The following is a 24,365-nucleotide window of genomic DNA, read 5'->3' on the forward strand; positions in this document are numbered from 1 at the left end:
AGACTGCTTTTTCTCCATTTTAATGAAATAATTTAGATACATATAGATAATACATGTAAATAACACTAAAATGATTAAAAAGTTACTCCCCTTCTCGCCCTGCTCCCTGCTCCCTGCTCCAATGTTTTCTTCCCCCAAAGCAACCACTTTTAGCCCATTTGGTTCTAATACTGTATTTAACCCAATACTTACACTCGATAAGTCTCCTTCTGTATCCCCCACTTTGCTTTTTCCTATCTGAATTGAAAGTTCCCTAGGGTCCTGCACAGCCACATTCCTAGTCCTTTAACACTGTCTCAGAATTCCCTTTGCCCGTCACGTTTGTTGGGTACCTTGGTTCCTGGATTGGACTCCTTTTTGTTTTACCTGCTTGTCCTACTAGATAACATTCTTCAGCTGCCTCTTGGGGGGAAAAAAAAGCTTGGAGGTACATTTTTTGAGTACATAAATGCCTGAAAATTTCTTTTTTTCTACCTTCCTACTTGCTCATTGGCTGGGTATAAAATTCTAGGTTAAAAGTCATCTTCTATCAACTATGGAAGTCATTGCCACAGTGTCTTCTAAAGTCCAGCATTGTGTTAAGAAGTGTGATACCATATTGATCCCTGATCCTCTGTGAATATCCTAATTTTCCTCTTGAAGGCTTTAGAGTTGTCTTTTCATTCTGGTATTATGAGGTTTCACAATGACATGCCTGTATGTACTTTTGTTTTGTTTCAATTCACATTTGATGAGACTTTTTTTTTTTTTTTTTTTTTTTTTTTTAAAGACAGAGTCTTGCTCTGTCACCCAGGCTGGAGGGCAGTGGGATGTTTGGCTCATGGCAGCTTCGATCTCCCAAACTCAAGTGATCCTCCCACCTCAGCCTCTCAAGTAGCTGGGACTACAGTTATGTGCCACCATGCCCAGCTAATTTTTGTACTTTTTGTAGAGATGGATCTCACCATGTTTCCCAGGCTGGTGTTGAACTCCTGGGCTCAAGTAATTCAACTGCATGGTTTCCCAAAGTTCTAGAATTACAGGCAAGAGCCACCGTGCCCCACCATTAATGGAAACTTTCAATCTGGAAATTTATTATTCTCTTCTGATAAATTTTCTTGTATTATTTCCTTCTGTTTTCTTTTTCTGAATCCTTTATTAGATATTATACATTTTAACTGATCTCTTATTTCTCTTATTTTCCATCTCTTAGACTTTTTGTTCTACTTTTGAAGGATTAACTCACCTATATAGTATACAATTTCTAGACCATACTGAATCTTTATCCTGATCATTTTTAGCTAATATGAATTTTAATAGATATATTTGCTTCATTATTTCAGTGTACTATATTTGTTTAATACATAGTATTTATTAATAGAGTGGCCTGCTTTGTTCAGGATAGTTTCAGTTTATCCTGTTGTCCTGGTGACTCATTGATTAGCTTCCTCTTTCACTTTCAAAAGTGTCCTGTCTTGGGTGATAAATTATATGGTCATACTATTTATTAAGCCCTTTGTATGTACCAAATACTGTTCTAAGTCTGTATGTTTAACAACACTGTCTATACAACAGTCCAGTGGAGTAGATTCTGCATTTTACAGATTGGAAAACTGAGGCATAGTTTAAATAACTTGTCCAAGGTGTCATAACTAAGAGGTGGTGAAGCTCGGACTTGAATTCAGGAAGTCTGTCTTCAAAGTCATTGTACTTAATTAGCATACAGATACTGCTTCATGACTGATTAGAATTCCCTATTTGCAGGATATTAAGTGATTTCTGACTTTTTATTCCTGCTCGCATATTGTTAGGCTTCCTTCCAGCAAAACCTTTGTACATCTCCTTTATTACTTACTTGGGAAGGATAAATTCCTAGTGAACCCAATTTTCTTGATTCTCAATTCAGTGCTGTTTCAACTCAGTCATGCTGCATGCCTGTTGAATGTGGGTGCTAACTAATGAAGTCTAAGATGATGAGCAGACAGACCACAAGAACGCGGATCAGTTATATATGATCTTGCTTCTATTACAAAGCAAAAAAACAAACACACACACAAAAAAAAAACTGGGAGAGGCAATATTGAAAAGAGCTGTGTTTCTGTGACTTTCAAGCAAATGAAAAGCTGGGGGAGGTTGTAGTTAATTCTGGTCCTTTAAAATCCATGTCTCTCTGGTCTTCATGACTGACAACCGCTTTGGCTGTCCTTACCTTGGGATTTGCAGCCTCTTGATCCCCAACCCCATCCACCAATAATGACAGTCCACAGGAACTTGCAGTGTTCCTTAAGACAAATAAATAAATCAGCAAGTAAGTGGCAAATTTATCATGCACCCCCAGTTGGTGAAGAGGCATCTTTGTGACATTAGATCAGAGGCATGTCATCATTTCTTTCTAAAATGGTCTTTGACTGTGATTCCATTGATTTAATCATCTCAAGTCTTTGATTTGCACATATTGAAAAATTCACTCATGGAGGCAGCTAGAGGTTTCCGAAAATGTTCCTTCTATGCCTGGCTTAAATTTCCTCTAAGGAAGTCTTCACCACTTGAACTCATTCAGCTTTTCAAGCCTAAACCACAGTCATTTGAGCTGTTAGGCATACAATATAGACCAGGACTTGTCTTTTATACACAATTCAGCAAATTATATCAAGTGCCCATTTATGCCAAGCACCATGTTAAATGCAAGGGAAAGGGAAAGCAAAACACTGCCTGCTGCACAATCTCGGGGGGAGACCCATCGGCAATGGAGTTGAGTCTGTCTGTCTTCAAAATGGAGACTGAGGCCGGGCGCGGTGGTTCACACCTGTAATCCCAGCACTTTGGAAGACCGAGGCAGGTGGATCACCTGAGGTCAGGAGTTCGAGACCAGCCTGGCCAACATGGTGAAATCCCATCTCTACTAAAAACACAAAAATTAGCCGGGCGTGATGGTGGGCGCCTGTAATCCCAGCTACTGGGGAGGCTGAGGCAGGAGAATTGCTTGAATCCAGGAGGCGGAGGTTTCAGTGAGCCTCCATTGCACTCCAGCCTGAGAGACAGAGAGAGACTCCATCTCAAAAACGAGCAAAATGGAGACTGAACGGAGGGTCTGTGGGAATGTTAAAGGGCTCACAAAGGAGAAAAAGTGTTCAAGCTTATGTTCTGGGGCTTCCAGCGAGCTGGAGATGTTTCCTACTGTGAGCAGCCACAGCACACTGCTTCCCATTCCACCGTATCCTGTCACGTTAAACTGCCAGTTTTAGATCCTGTTTTTATTTCTCCTGTTATAAGCTTCTTGATGGTAGGTGCCAGACTTTTATTTATCTTTGTTTCATAAATGCTTTGCTGTAGCGCCTACCACCTAGTATGTGAGTACTAAATGCAGTCACGCATCGCTTAACGGGGCATGTCCTGAGAAATGTGCCGGTAGGCGATTTCGTCACTGTGTGCACATCATAGAGTGTACTTACACAAACCTGGATGGCATAGCCCACGACACACCTAGGCTATTTGGTATAACCTATTGCTCCTAAGCTACACACCTGTACAGCAGGTTACTGTGCTGAACACTGTAGACAATTGTAACACAGTGGTAAGTATTTGTATATCTAAACATATCCAAACATAGAAAAGGTAAACAATATAGTATTATAACCTTAAGGGAGCACCTTTGTATATGTAGCTCCTCATTAAGCAGTACACAGATTTAATTATCGAATGAAGAATGAATGTTAAATTCCCCTATTTCATGAATAAGTCAAAGAAATAGATGCGGGAGAGTGCTTTATGAGAAAGTTTAAAAGTTATTTCAAGTAGAACAAAGAGGACACGCACAAAAAAAAAATGCATACAGAAAAGAATAGGAAATATTTGAGGAGCTAAACCTGCAGAGAATGTCAGATTAGTGGGAAACGGTGTCTGAGGAGCCAAGTTCCCATGTGTGAGTGCCTATTGCAGTGAAATGCTTTCCCTAACTAGGTGACTAGCTGAAATATGTCAGGGATGGATGAAAGTTCAGATTGCTCAGTGATTTCAGAATCTTGAGTAGTTTTCGATAGATTCTCACTACAGATGTGGGGTGAAGAAAAAGGGGGAAAATCTTAGACTAGTCTTTCCAAAAGCACTTTGTCTAAATTCCTCTTTCTGACCTGTAAAATGGCAGGGAAATCCAGAATCTATTTACTTTGTACAGCAGACAAACACATTATTTCTACTTTTTGGGTAATTTGGGATTGCTGGTTTGATATTTTAACTTTAAGGATTTGTATTTAGGTATTTCATGTTTGCTGATCCACTGTCTCTGAGGTAAGGAAAATTAACACACTGTGAAAGGGAGTAAAACTTACCAATAAATCAGTATTCCTTGCTTTTTATTTGAAAAGAACATGACTTGAAAAAAAGTTTATGAAATCATGAGTGGAAAGATGATATGGTTTGGCTGTGTCCCCACCCAAATCTCATCTTGAATTGTACTCCCATAATTCCCACATGTTGTGGGAGGGACCCAGTGGGAGATTATTTGAATCATGGAGGTGGTTTCCCCCATACTGTTCTTGTGGTAGTCAATAAGTCTCACAAGATATGGTTTTATCAGGGGTTTCCACTTCTGCATCTTTCTCATTCTCTGTTGCCACCACCATGTAAGACCACCTCCCCAGCCATGTGGAACTGTAAGTCCAATTAAGCTTCCTTTTCTTCCCAGTCTCAAGTATGTCTTTATAGCAGCATGAAAATGGACTAATACAGTAAATTGGTACCAGGAGTGGGGTGTTGCTGAAAAAATACCCAAAAATGTGGAAGCAACTTTGGAACTGGGTAACAGGCAGAGGTTGGAACAGTTTGGAGGCCTTAGAAGACAACAGGAAAATGTGAGAAAGTTTGGAACTTCCTAGAGACTTGAATGGCTTTCACCAGAAGCCTGATAGCAGTATGGACAATAAGGTCCAGGCTGAGATGGTCTCAGATGGAGATAAGGAACTTGTTGGGAACTGGAACAAAGATGACTCTTGTTAGGTTTCAGCAAAGAGACCAGTGACATTTTGCCCCTGCCCTAGAGATTTGTGGATCTTTGAACTTGAGATGATTTAGGGTATCTGGTGGAAGAAATTTCTAAGCAGCAAAGCATTCAAGATGTGACTTGGGTGCTGCTAAAAGTATTCAGTTTTATAAGGGAAACTGAGCATAAAAGTTCAGAAAATTTGCCGCCTGACAACGTGATAGAAAAGAACCCATTTTCTGACAAGAAATTCAAGCTGGCAGTAGAAATTTGCATAAGTAACAAGGAACAGAATGTTAATCCCCAAAACAATGGGGAAAATGTCTCCAGGGCATATCAGAGGTCTTCATGACAGCCCCTCCCATCACAGGCCCAGAGACTTAGGAGAAAGTGGTTTCATGGGCTGGGTCAAGGGTCCCTGTGCTGTGTGCAGCCTAGGGACTTGATGCCTTGTGTCCCAGCTGCTCTAGCCATGGCTGAAAGGGGCCAACACAGAATTTGGGCCGTGGCTTCAGAAGGTGCAAGCCCCAAGCCTTGGCAGCTTCCATGTGGTGTTGAGCCTGTGAGTACACATAAGTCAAGAATGTGTACTTCCGCCTAGGTTTCAGAAGATGCATGGAAACTCCTGGATGCTCAGGCAGTTTTCTGCAGGGCTGGGGTGCCTCCTGGAAAAACTACTAGGAAAGTGTGAAATGGAAATGTGGGGCCAGAGTCCCTACTGGGGCACTGCCTAGTGGAGCTGTGAGGAGAGGGCCATTGTCCTCCAGACCCCAGAATGGTAAATCCACTGACAGCTTGCACCACTTGCCTGGAAAAGCCATACTCAATGCCAGCCTGTGAAAGCAGCTGAGAGGAAGACTGTACCCTGCAAAGCCACAGGGATGGAGCTACCCAAGACCATGGGAACCCACCTCTTACATCAGTGTGACCTGGATGTAAGACCTGGAGTTGAAGGAGATCATTTTGGAGCTTTATAATTTGACTGCTCCACTGGATTTTGGACTTGTGTGGGCCCTGTAACCTCTTTGTTTTGACCAATTTCTCCCATTTGAACAGCTGTATTTACAATACCTGTACTCACACTGTGTCGAGGAAGTAACTAGCTTGCTTTAGATTTTACAGGCTCACAGTCAGAAGGGACTTGCCTTGTCTCAGATGAAACTTTGGACTATGGACTTTTGGGTTAATGCTGAAATGAGTTAAGACTTTGGGGACTGTTAGGAAGGCATGATTGGTTTTGAAATGTGAGGATATGACATTTGGAGGGGCCAGGGGCAGAATGATATGGTTTGGCTCCATGTCCCCACCCAAATTTCATCTTGAAGTGTACTCCCATAATTCCCATGTGTTGTGGGTGGGGCCTGGTGGGAGATCATTTGAATCACAGGGGGCAGTTTCCCCCATACTGTTCTCGTGGTAGTGAATAAGTCTCACAAGATCTGATGGTTTTATCGGGGGTTTCCACTTTTTCATCTTCCTCATTTTCTCTTGCTGGTACCATGTAAGAAGTACCATCTCCTCCCACCATGATTCTCAGGCCTCCCCAGTCATGTGGAACTGTAAGTCCAATTAAACCTCTTCTTCTTCCCAGGCTCAAGTATGTCTTTATCAGCAGTGTGAAAACAGACTAATACAAAGGAACTACAAGAACACTGTCCCTTTCCAAACTTGTTTGCCTTTAAATCAATGTAGCCTTAGAGAAACCCACTGACTTTGAGACCAATCTCATGGCCAGCAGTTTAATAACACAATAATTACAACTACCAAAATAAGAAGTTGTATTCCAAAGAGCTAAAGAAGTCCTATCTCTGAAAATAGTTTTTCTCAAGTTGAATGACTTAGAAACATCTAGAAAAAAAGATTATCACACAAGAAAGTTTGCTCTCATTAGAAAAGAAAAACAGAGGCATTTCTGAAGTTAGCCTTCATATTATTTATTAAAGGCCTAGAAGATAGGGTGGGCTCTTCAGTAATGGTGAGTAACTCCTGCAGAATCCACTCACCTCTTAGAGAAAAAACAAAAGTCCTGCAAATTTGTCATTTACCAATACATTCTCTTATGACCTCTCTTAATTGGACTATAAACATTCCTCTATTTCCTCCCTATGCTTTTTATCCTGCTTGTTGAAATTAGAAATACTGTAGGTATATATAGGGAAATCCCCAATTGCAAACAGAAGGGATCGTATGAAAACAAATAAATCATCAGGTCACATATCTAGAGAAACTTGGGATATTTAAAACAAGAGTACATTTCCTTTAATTTAAAAAAAATCAAAATAAAGATTTAAAACACACACACACACAGACACACGCACACAACAAAAACGAGTTAACCTACACCCAATAACTGCACTGTCTCTCCATCAGTGAACCTTGTGCTGAAATCATTTGTCACATCTATCTGCCTTGAAAATTCTGTGAGCAACCTAAGCGTAAGGGCTCTGCGAACAAATTTTTAAATTCTGAGCACTTAGCACATAGCAAGTCATCATTTCATATTTGCTAACCTACATCTTTATCAGTCTTTAAGATACAATTAATTGTATAACACACCTTTTTTTTTTTTTTTTTTTTTTTGAGACAGAGTCTTACTCTGTCACCCAGGCTGGAGTGCAGTTCCATGATGTCAGCTCACTGCAACCTCCACCTCTTGGGTTCAAGTGATTCTCCTGCCTCAGTCTCCCAAGTACCTGGGATCGCAGTCACGCACAAACATGCCTGGCTAATTTTTGTGTGTTTTTAGTAGAGATGGGATTTCACTACTTTGGCCAGGCTAGTCTCAAACTCCTGACCTCAGGTGATCTGCCTGTCTTGGCCTCCCAAAATGCTGGGATTACAGGTGTGAGCCACCATGCCCGGCCTGAGCCACTGCGTGCGGCCATTAATTTAATACAGTTTTACACAAGGAGGCCAAAAAAAGGCACTACATTTGACCACTGCATTTACAAACAACTATTATAAAACTCATCCTGACTTTAAGAATATTAAAATGTAAAAAATATGCCTTTGAACAGAGGAAATCCTGTAATTGTGCTCTAACTGAATTTCTCATGTCATAAACAGAGTGGACTATCGCCTGCATTATGTCAATAGACAAACATTCCTCAGCACGAGTTACACTGACTCAAAGCATCCTACTTTTCCTACACTGCTTTTTCTGAGGCCACTGATCACCTCTAAACATTTGTCTGCCGTGTTTTCCTTGATTTCTCTGTTTCTTTGCATTAAACTCTTCCTCTCAAAATTCTTCACCGGCTGCTATAACCTTCTATAGGAATTGACCTCTAAGGCTCCTTTTCTTCTTCAGTGGCTCCCATTTATCTAGCCCTCAGTGTGGGCATCCCACAAGGCTCAGTTCCCTTCATTTCTCAGTTGTCACTAGTGGTTCTCAGCCCTGGCAACACATCACAATCGTTTGTAGAGCTCTTTTAAAATGTCCAAGCTCAAGCTGGGCGTGGTGGCTCACACCTGTAATCCCAGCACTTTGGGAGGCCAAGCAGGTGGATCACCTGAGGTCAGGAGTTTGAGGAACCAACCTGGCCAATATGGCGAAACCCTATCTCTACTGAAAATACAATAATTAGGTGGGCATGATGGTGTACGCCTGTAGTCCCAGTTACTTGGGAGGTTGAGGCAGGAGAATGGCTTGAACCTGGGAGGCAGAGGCTGCAGTGAGAGGAGATTGCGCCATTGCACTCCAGCCTGGGCAACAGAGCAAAACTGTCTCAAAAAGATAAATAAATAAAATGTCCAAGTCCAGATCCCAACCCAGATCAATAGGATATGAGCTCTGTGACCCTGGTCATGTGACATCATCTCTGACAATTTCTTCACCTGTAAAATTAAGATAATGTTAAATCTGCTTCATCAGATTGCTGTACACATATGCTTTACTTCCCATCATTATAACAAACATGGTCTCCTGTTTTCTCCATTTACTTAAAGCCCACCTTTCTTTAAAAGCTCAACTGAACTTTCCCCTCCTGGCCCCAGATCTCCATAATCACATTTGTTTTGGCTTGTTTGCAAAGCCCACTGAAAACTCAAGATGGGCCTGTAAAAATGAAATCGTCTCCTGGTTGATCTTTCTTTTTTATTTATTTATTTATTCTTGAGATGGAGTCTCGCTCTGTTGCCCAGGCTGGAGTACAGTGGTGTGATCTCGGTTCACCGCAACCTCCACCTCCCGGGTTCAAGTGATTCTCCTGCCTCAGCTTCCCCAGTAGGTGGGATTACAAGTACAAGCCACCAAGCCTGGCCCTGGCTGATCTTTCTATAGCTGTTCTTATCACCTTCCAATCCCTTCTCCATTCTCCATATAACATTCCAACATTCCAGAATGATCTTAACAATTAGGATCAGTTTGCTTTCTATTTTAAATCTTCTAATGAATTTTCTTTGTTCTTGTATTTATTAAAATCCAAATTCTCTAACCCAGATCGCAAGGTTCTACAAAATCTGATCCTCATCTCACCACTCTCCCTATTGCTTTCAATACAGTCTGGCAGCACAGGTTGTAATTTGATTACTCTTTCCCACCTCAGGGCCTGGCTCACGCTGTTCTCTCTGCCGGGAATGATCTTGTACTCACCTACCTTTTCTTCTTGAGACACAGTTTCTCTCTTGCCCAGGCTGGGGTACAGTGACACCATCTCAGCTCACTGCAACCTCCGCCTCCCGGGTTCAAGTGATTCTCTTGCCTCAGCCTCCCGAGTAGCTGGGATTACAGGCGCCCACCACTACGCCTGGCTAATTTTTGTACTATTAGTACAGACAGGGCTTCACTATGTTGCCAGGCTGGTCTTGAACTCCTGACCTCAAGCAATCACCCGCCTTGGCCTCCCAAAGTTCTGGGATTACAGGCGTGAGCCACCGCGCCCAGCCTCACCTATCTTTTCAACATCAGCTTAATAATCACTTCCCTCAGTAAACACTTATCTGACCCTCAGTGCAGGTAGGTGCCCTGGGAAAACCTTCTCTTTACATCCTATAAATATTCTTTTATAATGAACTATTTTATCAGAAACTGGATGGATTCGGGTCAGATATTAACTTTTTCTCAATATACCTCTATATTGTTTGATTTGTTGCCATAAGCATGGATTATATTGGTAATTTAAAACATTTGCTTTTAAGTTTGAGAAACAGTATGGTTTGTTATTTATTTTATATTTTTGGAGAAGGGGCTCTGTTGCCAAGGCTGGAGTGTACTGGCATGATCAAGGCTCACTGCAGCCTCGACCTCCTGGGCTCAAGTGTACCTCCCACCTCAGCCTCCTCAGTAGCTGGGACTACATGTGCGCACCACCACTCCTAATTTTTAAAATTTTTCTTGTAGAGATGGGGATTCTGTGTTGCCCAGGCTGGTCTTAAACTCCTGGGCTCAAGCCATCCTCGCACTTCAGGCTCCTGAATAGCTGAGACAGGCACAGCCACCATGTCCAGTTAGTTTTTTTTTATTATTATTTGTAGAGATGGGATTTCATCATGTTGCAAAGGCTAGACTCAAACTCCTGTCCTCAATCGATCCTCCTGCCTCACTGGGCCTCCCTAAGTGCTAGGATTACAGGCATGAGCCACTCTGTCCAGCCAATACATTATTTTTAAAAAGCCATGTTGTTGCTTCAATGTCTGCCTCCTTCTCTAGAATACAAGTTCCAAGAAGGGCATATATTGAGGCTGGCTTGTTCACCATGATGGCCACAGAATCTAACAGTGCTTTGAACCCAGAAGATGCTGAACATATTGAGTGAATGCTGTTGACTGAAAAGAACAAAACATGAAAACTGGTTGGGAGACTCAGCACTAACCTTTACCCAGGAAAAAGATGGCTCTCAGGCCACCTTAGAGAATGCAAAGGGGCAGGGCACACTCGAGCCTGTCTGAGTCAGGGCCCTATTCAAAAGTATCCAGCTAGCAAGGGCTTTGAAACAGGGTAGGTGCTTATAGTCTCACAAAGGAAGCAGTATTCAGGTTATTGGTGTCTGACTAGTTAAATAGGACCCAAGTCAGGAGTTATAGATGTGTCCAGGGGGTTTTCAATACAGTTAATTAAAAAAAAATTCTGGCTATAATTTTCTAGTTATTATCTTCATTATTAATTTGGCTTTCAGTATTTGCAAAGTAATTTTGTTATTTTTCTTCATGTATACACCCAATTTCCTAGTTGAATCTGCAATCTCCTAAATACAAGGTCTCTTTCATAACTATTCTACATCCTCATGACTCAGTTCAACCCACAGCATATTCCCTAAAAATGAATATAGCCAACATTCTTTCATTCAAAGAACATGCTCAGGGCTTTGATGTTTCTCAGATACCCTCCAACAAGTTTTTAATGCTTAAATAAATGCAGCACATTTTCATGCTTTTATCACCAATGCTTGAAGTTTCATTGGTCTTTAATGTTTTTCTTTGCTTGGAAATATTTGATAAGGTAATTGCAGTGGATGTCTGCAATGCTATCTAAACAAATGAAGTAGAACATTTTAATGAGAATATGTGTTATTCATGCTTTAAAGTATACCTGTGTCTTTGTGGCTTTAAATATGGTACCTGCTTAATAAGTTATAGGAATTGCCCACTAAGGTACTTTTTTGTTCTGAAATAACTAATAGGCTTTTGACATGGGGTTTGAAATCTTTTCTCTATTTGATGCAGTTTATCTTGGTATTGTATAGCCACCTCAGGGCTAATAAAATCCAGTGATTTTGCATATGCTAATTGCTAAATCCTTCAACAATTAAAAGTGAAGTAAAATAAGCCCCAGAAATCCTCACCTCCAAAAAGCTATAACAAAGACAATATTCAATCTGCAGTCTTGTGAGAGCAATGCTGATTGATCTTTTCCCTCTTAGGAATCTGAATCGTATGTTATACCTACATGACAAGTCAGCTTTTGCTTGTTTCCTGTAATTTAACATGCCGTGAGCTACCCATGTTTCATTTGGGTCAGAAGCTGCCATAAGATAATGTGAATTGAAGCCATTATGTGACTTTAGTAAGATTATGGTTATTAACCAAGATTACCCATTATGATGGTTTCCAGGCCAACAGCATGAAATGAGTTTTTTATCTGAAAAAAAATTAATATTGTTGTTTCTTCCACAGAGATATTTATAAAGTTAAAGCTAATCTACTAATCCAGTTGCCATTCTTAATAGCTTCTGACTTGCTTCTCTTTTTCCTTACTATATTCTAACAGTTTTTCATTCTAACTCTGCTTACTTTTTTCCTTTCCTCCCCTTAATTAAAATTTAGCAGATAGTTAAGATTTACTGTTTTTATTAGAAATAAAAATTCACAAATTTACAAAAAATATATATGAAATAAAAAGAAAGTGGTAATATACTTACAAGTTTTTAAAAAATGAATCCTGTTACCAGTTTAGGAAAGAAACACACTAATTAATCAAAAATATATTCCTATTTGCTTACCATGGGTTTTGATATCTGTGGGTTATTGAATCAAGAGAAGCTTGACTTAGTTCTTCATACTGTAAAAGGAAGACAATTAATGTACCATAATTCCAAAGTAAATAGGTGGCAGGTCTAATTATCCATATTTCTAGTCAAAAAGGAAGTCAGGTTGGGAAATGAAATAGGAAATATTAAATTCAGTTAAAAGAAGATCAGAGAAGAAGACAGTCTTTTGATTCCTGAACAGAGAGGAAAAAAGTACAAGAAGTAAAATAAACAAGACCCTGTGTGCTTTACTTTCCCTTTTTGAAAGGAAGGGTGTTAGGTAGCAAGAAGAGTGTGATGCGTAATCACTAAGCTGCTTTCCATCTTTATGATTCTATATCTAAATAAGCGAACATTCTAAACTACTGTTGTCATTAGACTCAAACAGGTTACCTCTTTTCACTTTGCTTTCTCCTTACAGAATCAAAAAAATGTGGTTGCAATAATGTACGAAAGAGCTGGATTATAGACAGACTGTGGTAAAGTGTAGATTTGAAAACTCCTTTCAGAAGGGATAATTCAGAGTATTGATAATGTATTTGGTGGCTTAGAGGGGTTCTTAGATTAAAAAGTAATTCCCACCCCCCCCATGTGCATGGAAATGATCTGTTATTACTGAATGAAAGACCGCTATATACTGACTCCTCTTCTCCAGGAACTGTCAGATGGATGGCACATCTTGTAAATAAGTATGGGGAGTAAAAGTGTCAAATTTATATTGAAAAGCATCTTGGTCTATAATCATTTCTCAGGTTTCTATACTAGGATTGAGAAACCATGACATGAATTATCAAAAAGTATTTCACTTCAGTTGTGGATGCATTTTTTACTTACATTAGTATGGGATGCAATATTCATAACATCTCAAAAAGTGGCAAAATCCTATTATAAAAATGTCAGCATTAAAGGAATGACATTACTTGGTACTTTTTAAATTCTCTTCTCTCCTCTTCCTTTTCCCTCAAGCTTCAGTTTAGAATAACTTTCCTTATTGACTACCACAGAGTTTTTTGTGCTTGAGAAGGCAAATTCATTTATTTGTGTCATCTTCTCAAGGATAAAGACCTGAAACCTTAATCTCTTCAATGTTCACACATCAGTTGAATAAATAAAGGAAGGCACAAGATAAACAAGGTCACTATTCCACAGAAACTTTGAAAATAATCTGCACATAATGGAAAGATCATGGGACAGCTTTTTTTCTCAATTGATTCCTGACAGGATTCCCTGAAAATTGACCTTATCCGTTGACTTATAAGTAATTTTATTATCAGCTTCTGGACAAATTTTGCAGGACTTGGATGATCTTTAGTTTTATGCTATTCTTATCTTTAATAACTCAAAATTGCATCTTCTTAATTGGGGAAGACCTTTCTCAGAAACAAAATAACACATCTTTCTTTCCATTCCTCCTATAGATATCAGTCCCTATAAACAATTTGTCATCTAAAATAAGCTGGTTCTTCTCTATCTTAATTTATTAATGAAATGCATCATGATTTATTTGGACATCTATGCTTGCTGTAGTGTTAAACCTAATAAAATTCAGACTCAGATAAATCATTTTTTTTTTACTGGCAAATCATTCCTAAGAGTAAAGATTAGTTTCAAAACCAATTCAATATCTTCATAGAAATGGGTAACAATTAGTATATTTCCTATCTTAAATCAGTGAGAACCTTTTACACTTATTTTAAATGTTTTTAACAAAAATAATTACAACTCCAATTTGGATATTTCCTACAGAACAATCTTCAAATAAGTCTATGTATTAACAAAAGGGAAATACCCGCTAACTACATTCACATACCGTGAGTTACGCAATTTCTAAAATGAGTAAAAACTGTTAAATTTGAGTTAAATTAATTGTAGACATCTGGGGCACATTCTAGTTAAAAATTTAAATCATTGCTTAAGACTTTCACTTTTAATCTCTAAACTCTAGTCTAGTCCTGATACATTTAGGAAGTCTTTTGGGAATCCTCTTGCTTTGCTGCCATCATCCAAGATGCTTTTCTTAGTATATCCAATTTTTACTTTTTTTACTAGAAGAACAATTTTCCATCTCTATAACTATGAGGTCTTTATCACCCGTAAGACAAATACAATGGCAATGTAGTTCGAGAATGCATAGACACTAAGGGTTTTCTTCTGTAGCCTCTTCCTTGGTAACATAGAGCTCTTAGTACCAAACATTTGAGTGGAAAATTCCCTACAGCTATCTTTTCTTATGCTAATGTATTTTTTCCTTCATTTGCCTCAATTTGCAAAATATTACTGTTAACCTCTTAGGTGTCTTTCTTCCCACAGTCTGTGAGAAACATTTCCATGGTTGGCAGCAGGGTCACCAAATTGCATAATGTTGCCTATTCTAGACTGGAACTATTACAGGGAGGAAGGGGACATAAAGACCTTTGCATGAATGGAGCATTTGAAATATTCATTTTACATTCAGAGCATGAGTAGAAACAAAACAATTCTTTCTGAAAAATGTTGGTGTTTAAGGCATGGATTCTGTGATGCATTTCTCTTGTTAAAGGAAAAAAAAATGTTCAGTGCAGAGACCCATACATACTTCATTTTATGCCACAATATAGATGGCCTAGAGCACCAACATTAATGATATCCTGGTCTCTCTTAACTGCAGTTTTTAAATAATCTAAATTAATTCATCAACTTTCAGCAACAGACTAAACATTGGGTTCTGTGAGTTTGTTCACTGTGACCCCAGTTATCTCTGCTTTCTGGGGAGTATCCAAATAATAAGCAACATAGTCTCTCATGTTCCTAGTGTGCTTATAACACTATAATTTAAAAATCCATGCAGGCAGGAAAATATACTATATAGAGACATTAATATTAGATCCCATTTGTTGAGCATGCTAAGTGCTTTACACATGTCTCAATCCATTTAATAGTACTCTAAGGTATTAGTGTTATCCTGTGGATAGGTAGATTTTTTATTTATTTATTTTTGGAGACAGGGTCTCACTCTGTCACCCAGGCTAGAGTGCAGTGGCACAACCTCGGCTCACTGCAGCCTCTGCCTCCTAAGTTCAAGCAATCCTCCCACCTCAGCCTCCTCAGTAACTGCGACCACAGGTGCCCACCACCATGCCCAGCTAGTAGTGAGAGGGTCTTGCCATGTTGCCCAGGCTGGTCTCAAATTCCTGAGCTCAAGCTATCCACCTGCCTTAGCCTCCCAAAGTGCTGAGACTACAGGTGTGAGTTACTGTTCCCAGCCAGTAGGCAGAATTCTAAAAAAGCACCCAAGATTCTCACCCCCTGGTATACACACGTTCTCTCAGGTATTCAACTCAGAATTCAGGTATTCTCTCAGAATACAAATCTAGGTGCTACTGTGAAGGATTTTGCAGATGTAATTAAAGTCCCAAATCAGCTGACTTGAAAAAAGGGAGATTATTCTCAGTGGGCCTAAGCTAATCAGGAGAGCTCTTAAAAAGACCTAGGCTCTTCTTGGCAAAGGGGATTTGAAGCATGAGAGGGATTTGACAGGAGGGAGACTCTCCACAGCTGGCTTTAAAGATGTGGAGGGGTCAGCTGGTTGCAGTGGCTCACGCCTGTAATCCCAGTACTTTGGGAGGCCAAGGCGGGCAGATCACGAGGTCATGAGATTGAGACCATCCTGGCTGACATGGTGAAACCCCAGCTCTACTGAAAATATAAAAAATTAGCCAGGCATGGTGGCAGGCACCTGTAGTCCCAGCTACTTGGGAGGCTGGGGCAGGAGAATGGCTGAACCCAGGAGGTGGAGCTTGCGGTGAGCCGAGATTGCGCCACTGCACTCCAGCCTGGGCAACAGAGCAAGACTCCATCTCAAAAAAAAAAAAAAAAAAAAAAAGATGTGGAGGGGTCATGGAGTGAGGTGCCTGGGTGGCCTCTGAATGTTGAGAATGGCCCCTGGCTGACAATCAGCAAAGAAACAGAAGTACAACTTCAGCTCTACAACCACGAGGAACTGAAATCTTCCATAACCATATGAACTTGGAAGAGAGCTCCAGCCTCAGATGACTTCACAGCCAGAGTTAACACCTTCATCTTTGGGAGATCTGAGTGGAGAGCCCAGTTATGCCATCCCTGGATTTCTGACCTACAGAACTGTGAGCCAATAAATGAGTATTGATTTAAGCTGCTAAATTTGTGGTAATTTGTTATGCAACAGAAAACCAATATATTCCCATTTCATAGGTGGGAAAACTGAGGCATTATAATAACTGGCAATTGGACTAGCATGGAAGGGTAGAAAAGGGAGAATATAAAAAATTCTTCAACTGGCTATTTTAGCTTGAAAGCCACATTTGATTTTCATTACAGTCATATTAGTCCATTTTCACACTGCTATGAAAATACTCCCTGAGACTGAGTAATTTGTAAAGGAAAGAAGTTTAATTGATCCCCAGTTCCACCTGGCTGGGGAGGCCTCAGGAAACTTACAATCATGGTGGAAAAGGAAGCAGGCATGTCTTACATGGTGGCAGGCAAGAGAGAGGGAAGAGGGAAGCCCCTCATCAAACCATCAGATCTCGTGAACATCAGGAGAACATCATGGGAGAAACCACCCCCACAATCCAATTTTCTCCCACCAGGTCCTTTCCTCAACTGATGGGGATTATAGGGAATTACAATTCTAGATGAGATTTGGATGGGGACACAAAGCCAAACCCTATCAGGCCACAAACATAGATTTGCCCTGAGAAGCAATATGAATGCTAATTGCCTCACTAATTCTCAGAGAAAAGGCATATTTTTCAATGCTGTTGGTGGAAACAAAAAACAAAATAAAACAACAACAAAGGTAAATTTTGTTATTTTCTCCCAGTATCCCTCCTCCAAGGAGATAAATATTTTCCTTATGTCATTCTATAATTCAAAATACACCAGGATTTTTTTTTAAAGACTGGAATTAATCTTCTCAGGAATTGTTATGATTTGTAATGAATTACCAGCCATTCTGATATCAGCCCTTTACCCAGAGCTGGTTGATGATTCATGGCAGGGTCTGAAATCTGAGTGGACTATACAAGCAACAGAAAGCTATACAAGTGCTTCCAAGTCACTGTGTGTGCTCAGTGCAGAGTTTCTGAAATACCATCAAGGGCCTATTTTGCAACTGTACTCACCCTTGGAGTTTTCTAATGTGCTTGCCACTGTTGTTAATTCTAAGGTCAGAAAGTATGCTCCCAAGTTAATTGTCCAATTAGCTCTACAACTATGGATTGTAAAACAAGCATTGTGAACATGAGATTTGATATGAAGGAGACTGTGCCCAGTTTCCTTAAGTTTCCATTTTAAAAAAAAGGTACATAGTTTTGAACGATTTTATTGAATAAGCTGGGAGTAGACTAATTGCCAACCTAATACACACTTAAAAATTCATTACTCTTTATCTACAACTTGGTCTCTCAACAAAGACACTGCATGAGAATAGAATAGATTCCAGTCTCCATTTCTCATCATTTACTGATAATCATTTACCCCATGATAAGCACTAGAAGATGGTGGGTGGGGGCTGGGATTGATGTTGTCAATACAAAGACACATACAACAGATCTCAGACCTCAAATTGCTTAAAGCCATTGGAATGTGGCTAGGACTGTGTAGTACAATTACTGACAATAATCGCACTAAACTTCCACGAAGAAACTTTCCTATGAATTCTTCCCAAGTGGGTGGTCATAGTGGATTCCTATAGCATATATTTTCAGTGCCATTTCTTCATGCCCAAACACAGAGTTGAGACCATGTAGTGGGGGGCCCCCTATATTTAATGAACTATTCCTAAATTTCCCCAATTAAAGTTCCTTGGTTTCCCAGATTTAATCCTGGGAAAAGAAATCTCCACATTTTTGGTATCATTTGCTATGCATGCTATGCATTTTTGTCAACATAGCTGCGATACCCTGGGAGTGTTGTATATGAATAATAGGGAAAACTACAGTCATAAATTTACAATGATTTAAGAATTTCCTCCAGTGATCTTAAAAAGACAGGATTAATGCCAGATTTAGAAAACAGATGTCTTGGTATTTGATCCACCTGTGCTTGGGATATTGGCTCACACACAAGTTTCAGAATTCTTTGACAATATACTTAACAGCCTAGCTATGGAGTCATACCACACTTTTACTAGCACCTATTCTAAGTTATAGCATCTTTTCTTAGCTTTGTATGTCACTATCATCAAATAACATTTGTTGAAAAATCTATGACATATGCTTAATTACTAACTTTAAGAAGCTTAATTTTTTTAAAGGTGATATTTACATTTAGACACATACTCCAGATATTGTGTCAAGCCTTAACAAGAATTCGTAACTACCACAATGTATTTTTAGCCTGCCTAAATTAAGGGATAAAATTATCTACAAAGCTTTACATTACTTTGAGTTCTTTTTATTTCCTTTTTTCCCCTAAATGTTCACATCCTAACAAATGATGTGACAATTAGGACTTTTGTTTTCCAATTTGCCAAGAATTTTCTAGAAAGTCACCTCTAAAAGAGAGAGGAAGCCCTGTGATTAGTTGAGAGGCCAGGTAATTGGGGCTGGGATGCCCACGGGAATGTGGCAGCATCGCTGGCTACCAACAGAGAGGCTTCCCATTGTAAACTCATTACTCTTTGTGGAACTGCTTTGAACACAGTACAGAGAGTACACATCAGTGATACACGCCTCCCTTGATGTTTCCATGGTCTGTTATGAAAAGGAAGCATCAAACATAAAATTTTTCTCTGGAAATTTAGATATAAGTAAAATTTTATAAGGAAATTGTTTCCTTCAATGTATTTGAGAATCCTATAAAGCAAAGCTTTGTAAAATGGAGAAAATGTAACATCTGCATATAAGGAGGTTAATATATTATTTTCAAGAAAAAGGAGGGTGAAAGAAAAATGTTTCTTCCGCCTCACAGATGGTCAGCATGTGGTACTCTCTCACTAAAGCCTTCTGGTGGTATCATAAGACATCTTACTTTATACAGCCCTTAAGGATGAAAGGTGCTAATGTAATTATTTTTATGTTAAACCACAAACTGTTAGGATGCAAATAACTATAAAGTAAAAAGTGAGAACTAAACACACACTCATCTGGAAAGAACAGCAAAAAAAAAAAAAAAGAACCTCCAAAGACATGCCTAATTTTAGAAAAGCTATTTTCTATTTTGCGTTTATAACTTAGTTGAAAATGGAAGCTTTATTATGTTTCTAAAATTGTCTCTACTAACAACATCTGGAGATTAGGAATTTTAATGAGACTCAAAACTGGTGGCTCTTTTTATGATTGCTCTAGATGAACCCCAAGGTAAATGAGAATTTGGCGATAAAAATGCAGAAATTCTGAAATATGTATTTTGGTGGTCTACAGACTTATCAACTCCATGCTGGCAATACATTTTCCCCACATGAATCTGAAAACACTGGAGGACACTGTTGTGTAGGAGCTTGGAAGACTGCATGGAGTTAGTGCAAGGAAAGAGGGTTTGGCCTGGTGAGAACTCACTCTCTTTTTTTTTTTCCCCGTAATGCCAATGATTGTATTTGATATGTTTTGAAAGGCAATAAAGTGCTTACAAAATACAAATTCAAAACAACTACTATCAATGTAGTCTTATGTCAAATATGTGGGTGGTATCATCTCTACTTTTTATTATTTTATTTACTTATTTACTTATTTTTGAGAAGGTCTCAAAATTCCAGCCTGGGCAACAGGCTGGAATGCAGTGGTGCAATCTTGGCTCACTGCAACCTCCACTTCCCAGGTTCAAGCGATTCTCCTGCCTCACCCTCCCAAGTAGCTGGGATTACAGGCGCCCGCCACCACGCTCAGCTAAGTTTTGTATTTTAGTTGAGACAGGGTTTCACCATGTTGGCCAGGCTGGTCTTGAACTCTTGTCCTCAAATAATCCATTTGCCTCAGCCTCCCAAAATGCTGGGATTATAGGCATAAGCCACCATGCCCAGCCTCTACTATTTATTTTGATACTGTAAATGAAGTATATTGTGTGCAAATGACGCAAAGTGGGACGCTAGGAGACAATGGAACCATGAAGAAACGAAGGCATACCTTATAAGAGAAAGCAAGTAGGTTTGACCCCAGCCTGACCCTGCTTTAGAGGAAAATCACACAACTGTGTACGTTATAAAGTGGCTCCAATCTAATGTTCTGATCTCATTGTCTATCACTGCATTTCCTACATCCTGTATTCCTCCGAGTCCTTGATTTCACATGGCCTGAGTAGAAATCCTGGCTCTATCATTTACTAGCTGTGTGGCCTCAGGCAAGGAACCTCGCCTGTTGATACCTCAGTTTCCTCAGCTGTAAAATCATTACAGTACCATTCTTATTAAACAATCAATTGTAGCTCTTTTTATGTTTACCTTCTATAAATAAATTCACAGTGAGCAAAATGTCTAATAAACCAACCTCATATCAGTTTATTCCATAGCCATCAAGAAATTCAACATTTCATCAGAAGGCTGTTCAAATGTCCATAAACTGTCACAAAGAAGCTCTATTTCATGACAGCAGAACTTGTGACAGTTAAAAATGAGGCAGAGATTTCAAAGCCTCAAAATTTTGTTTTTTGTTACCTCATATTACATATAAATATGTTGGTGAGTTCCCATGATTCTCCTTATTACCTCATATAGTTTTTTAAAAATACGTAATATATTGGTTATATGATTAATTGATTTAATATTTTCTTTGGGATCACACCCGTGAAAAGTTAGTCATCACGTCCAGTGTAACATTGTTTCTGTGAGAAAACCAAATGACTTAAATCATTTGTCACAAGGTCAGAGCACAGGTGCAGAAAATGGACATTAGGAAGCCAGCAGACTCCATTGAGGTTGGGGTTAAAGAAAGGCCAGTGGAGAGGAGACAAACCAACTAAGCAGCAGTTAGAAAAGTTCCTCAGTTTAGCATGGGATTGAAACCAAATAAACTGTTTCAATTGTCTCCATATATTCTTGCAGAAAGAACATATATAGTTTGATAGAGAACAAATCCATTTTTTTAAAGAATGTGCTGCTCTTAAATCCGAGATGATAAAAGTAATGGTCTGTCCTTGTTTATACATACATTTATGATTATTGCATAGTAACCCATGTAAAAGTCAGTAGGAAATAACTAAACATTAAAAAATCCAGAAGAGAAACTCAATCTTGCGATTTTTACTGTGACCTCCACAATGTGGGGGAAGCTTTTCAGGTGTCACTCAGCATGGAAGTTATTATCTTCCTGCAAAAAGCCAGATGATCTGCAGAACCCCTCCCAGTGCCCCAAATAGGAGAGACCATTCCCCGGTAGGAGGCAGCGGCTCCAGGCATTTTACCAAGACTCTATTGGAGGTGCCTGAGCGTCCTTAACCACCAGTCTTATATAAACCTGGAGCAGTAAATTAGGCAGAGCAGCTGTTAGAGCTATAAAAATCCAGGAGATGAAAGTTTTGCTTAAAATCCAAGCTCTGAGCAATTGCCATGAGAGACACTGAGGAGTCTCTGCAGTTAGACTAAAACAGGAAGTGACCATTTTGATTTGGATTATTATGGGACAAGGAAAAGCAAGAGATATGGAAAGGGTCTATAGACAGATAAAGTGGAGAATGAACAGGAAGTGGATTGGGGCATTTCTCAAAGTGACACTACACTGAGAGCTTTACTAGTTCCCTTGTGAGGAGGGCCCTGGGTTAATGCCACCACTCTTGTATAGTCTTTGTAATTAGGAGTATGTTTGAATGCATGGAGTGTATGTGTATGTATCGGCTCAAGTGTCAATTCATGCACCACGTCTGATTTTTTAGAAGTAGCTGCCTGAAGCCCAGGGTCAATAAGGAATCAAAGTCTGAGTCTACACTCCAAAAATGATACTGTGAGCTGGGCACGGTGGCTCACACCTGTAATCCCAGCACATTGGGAGGCCGAGGCAAGAGGATCACTTGAGCTCAGGAGTTTGAGACCAGCCCAGGCAACATAAACCTTGTCTCTACTAAAAAGAAAAAATTTAATTATCTGGGTGTGGTGGCATGTGCCTGTAGTCTCAGCTACTCAGAAGGCTGAGGTAGGAGGACTGTGTGAGCCCAGGAGATGGAGGCTGCAGTGAGGGGGAGCATGCCACTGTACTCCAGCTTGGGTGACACAGTGAGACCTTGTCTCAAAAAAAAAAAAAAAAAAAAAAAAAAAAAAAGATTTTGATCTGCCTTGGATGGAAAGAGAGAGGTATGCCTTAGATGCAGAGGGGGAGATGAGTAGACCCAGTGACAAAACCTAGATCTTAACTGTTAAGGAAATTATAGATGCTTCAATTTCAATGCTGGTATGTGTGGTCATTCTCAGTGAGTCTTTTTTCCCCCCCATTATAAAGCTCTAAGTCCAAGGAGCTTTAAGGTATTGTTCAAGATTGTTATCTGAGACAGCTAGACTCTTGAAAACAATTACTATTAAAATACCGGGGCTAAGAAAGTACACAGATGACAAGCAACATCCCTTATAGTATATTCCAAGCAGTTTCGGAGCATGCCACAGCTGGGGAAGAAAATCACTGTGTGGCTCACAATCTCAGAGACAAAGAGGACCCCATTACCCAGCAGGGCAGTGATTAAAAGCAATCCATGAAATACTAACTAAAGATACAGAATAAATACATTCCTGGAAGGCTAACTCGTGGCTATTATCTCTTTTGGATTCCCAGCTTGCTTTGAAGACCAAGGAATGCTTGATTGCAGTTCATTTGAGCAGAAAAATGGGTTCTTAAGTTAAAGATAAAGAAGGAAGAGAGGCTATACACACTCAAGATGGTCTGACAGATTGAGGGCTGTGTCTGAGAGCAGGGCATCATCACCCAAGGAGAAACACCAAGACAACAAAATTTCTGGACTTTATTCAAACCAGCTGCCTTGCTTTGGGGCTGGACTCTTCTTGCTCGTGGCTAGTTTGATATTTAATCAAATTTTGGATTTTCATTTTTATTGCCTAGTGGAATAGGACACAGTTTAAGAACCTAAGCATTCATTACACTCGGCTTGTCACACACTCAGAATCTGGTCTCCTTTGGAATATACTATAAGGGACATTGCTTATCATCAGTGCATTTTCTTGGCCCTGGCATTTAAACATATTACATTGAATATTATACTAAATTTAATGAATTACATGAAATACAATCACAACAGTACTAATAGCTAAAATCTGGATGTCAGCCTGGTGCCAGGATCGCGCCCAGTGCATTCGTTGGGTTCTCATATTTAGTCCTCACAACATAACAATATGAAGCACATATAGGGCTTGATACATGCTACTTACTGCTTCTAGTGCTTTCCTAATATTAATTTATACACTGTTTACAACAGCCCATTATCTGAGCAAAGACAATGCAAAGGCCTGCCTAGAAAAAAATATTCTAGAACTAAGATTTCATAATGAAGACACTGACGTACAGAGGCAAATGAACTTAACCAAGGCCACACACAGCTAGTAGGTGGCAGAACTAGGATAGAAATTTAGATGATCCTGTGAAGTGGGCCTCTGAATACTGCCATGTAGAAGAGGCACAAACAAAGATGCAGAGAGGTGAACTGATTTGCCCAAGGTCACAGAGCTAGATCTAAATCAGAGTGTAACCTCAAAGACTGTGCTCCCATCCACCCTCCTGAACTGCCACAGTTTGGGCTCACGCCTATAACCCCAGCACTTTGGGAGGCCGACGCAGATGGATCACCTGAGATCAGGAGTTCGAAACCAGCCTGGCCAACATGGCAAAAACCCATCTCTACTAAAAATACAAAAATTAGCCGAGTGTAATGGCATGTGCCTTTAGTCCCAGCTACTTGGGAGGCTGAGGCAGGAGAATCGTTTGAACCCGGGAGGCGGGGGTTACAGTGAGTCAAGATCGTGCCACTGCACTCCAGCCTGGGCGACAGAGTGA

At 39.8% G+C, this 24,365-nt stretch overlaps 1 protein-coding gene across 1 annotated transcript in view; it reads right to left on the bottom strand.

Annotated features, from left to right (window-relative positions):
- C5H4orf45 (chromosome 5 C4orf45 homolog) overlaps positions 1-24,365 on the bottom strand; it is a 131,899-nt gene that overhangs the window by 53,909 nt on the left and 53,625 nt on the right. The window contains exon 3 of the mRNA XM_025385079.1: positions 12,397-12,455. Within this exon, the coding sequence (XP_025240864.1) occupies positions 12,397-12,455 (59 nt within the window). The remainder of the gene's footprint in view (positions 1-12,396; positions 12,456-24,365) is intronic.

The sequence above is a fragment of the Theropithecus gelada genome, chromosome 5, assembly GCF_003255815.1.
Source record: "Theropithecus gelada isolate Dixy chromosome 5, Tgel_1.0, whole genome shotgun sequence".
Lineage (NCBI taxonomy): Eukaryota > Metazoa > Chordata > Mammalia > Primates > Cercopithecidae > Theropithecus > Theropithecus gelada.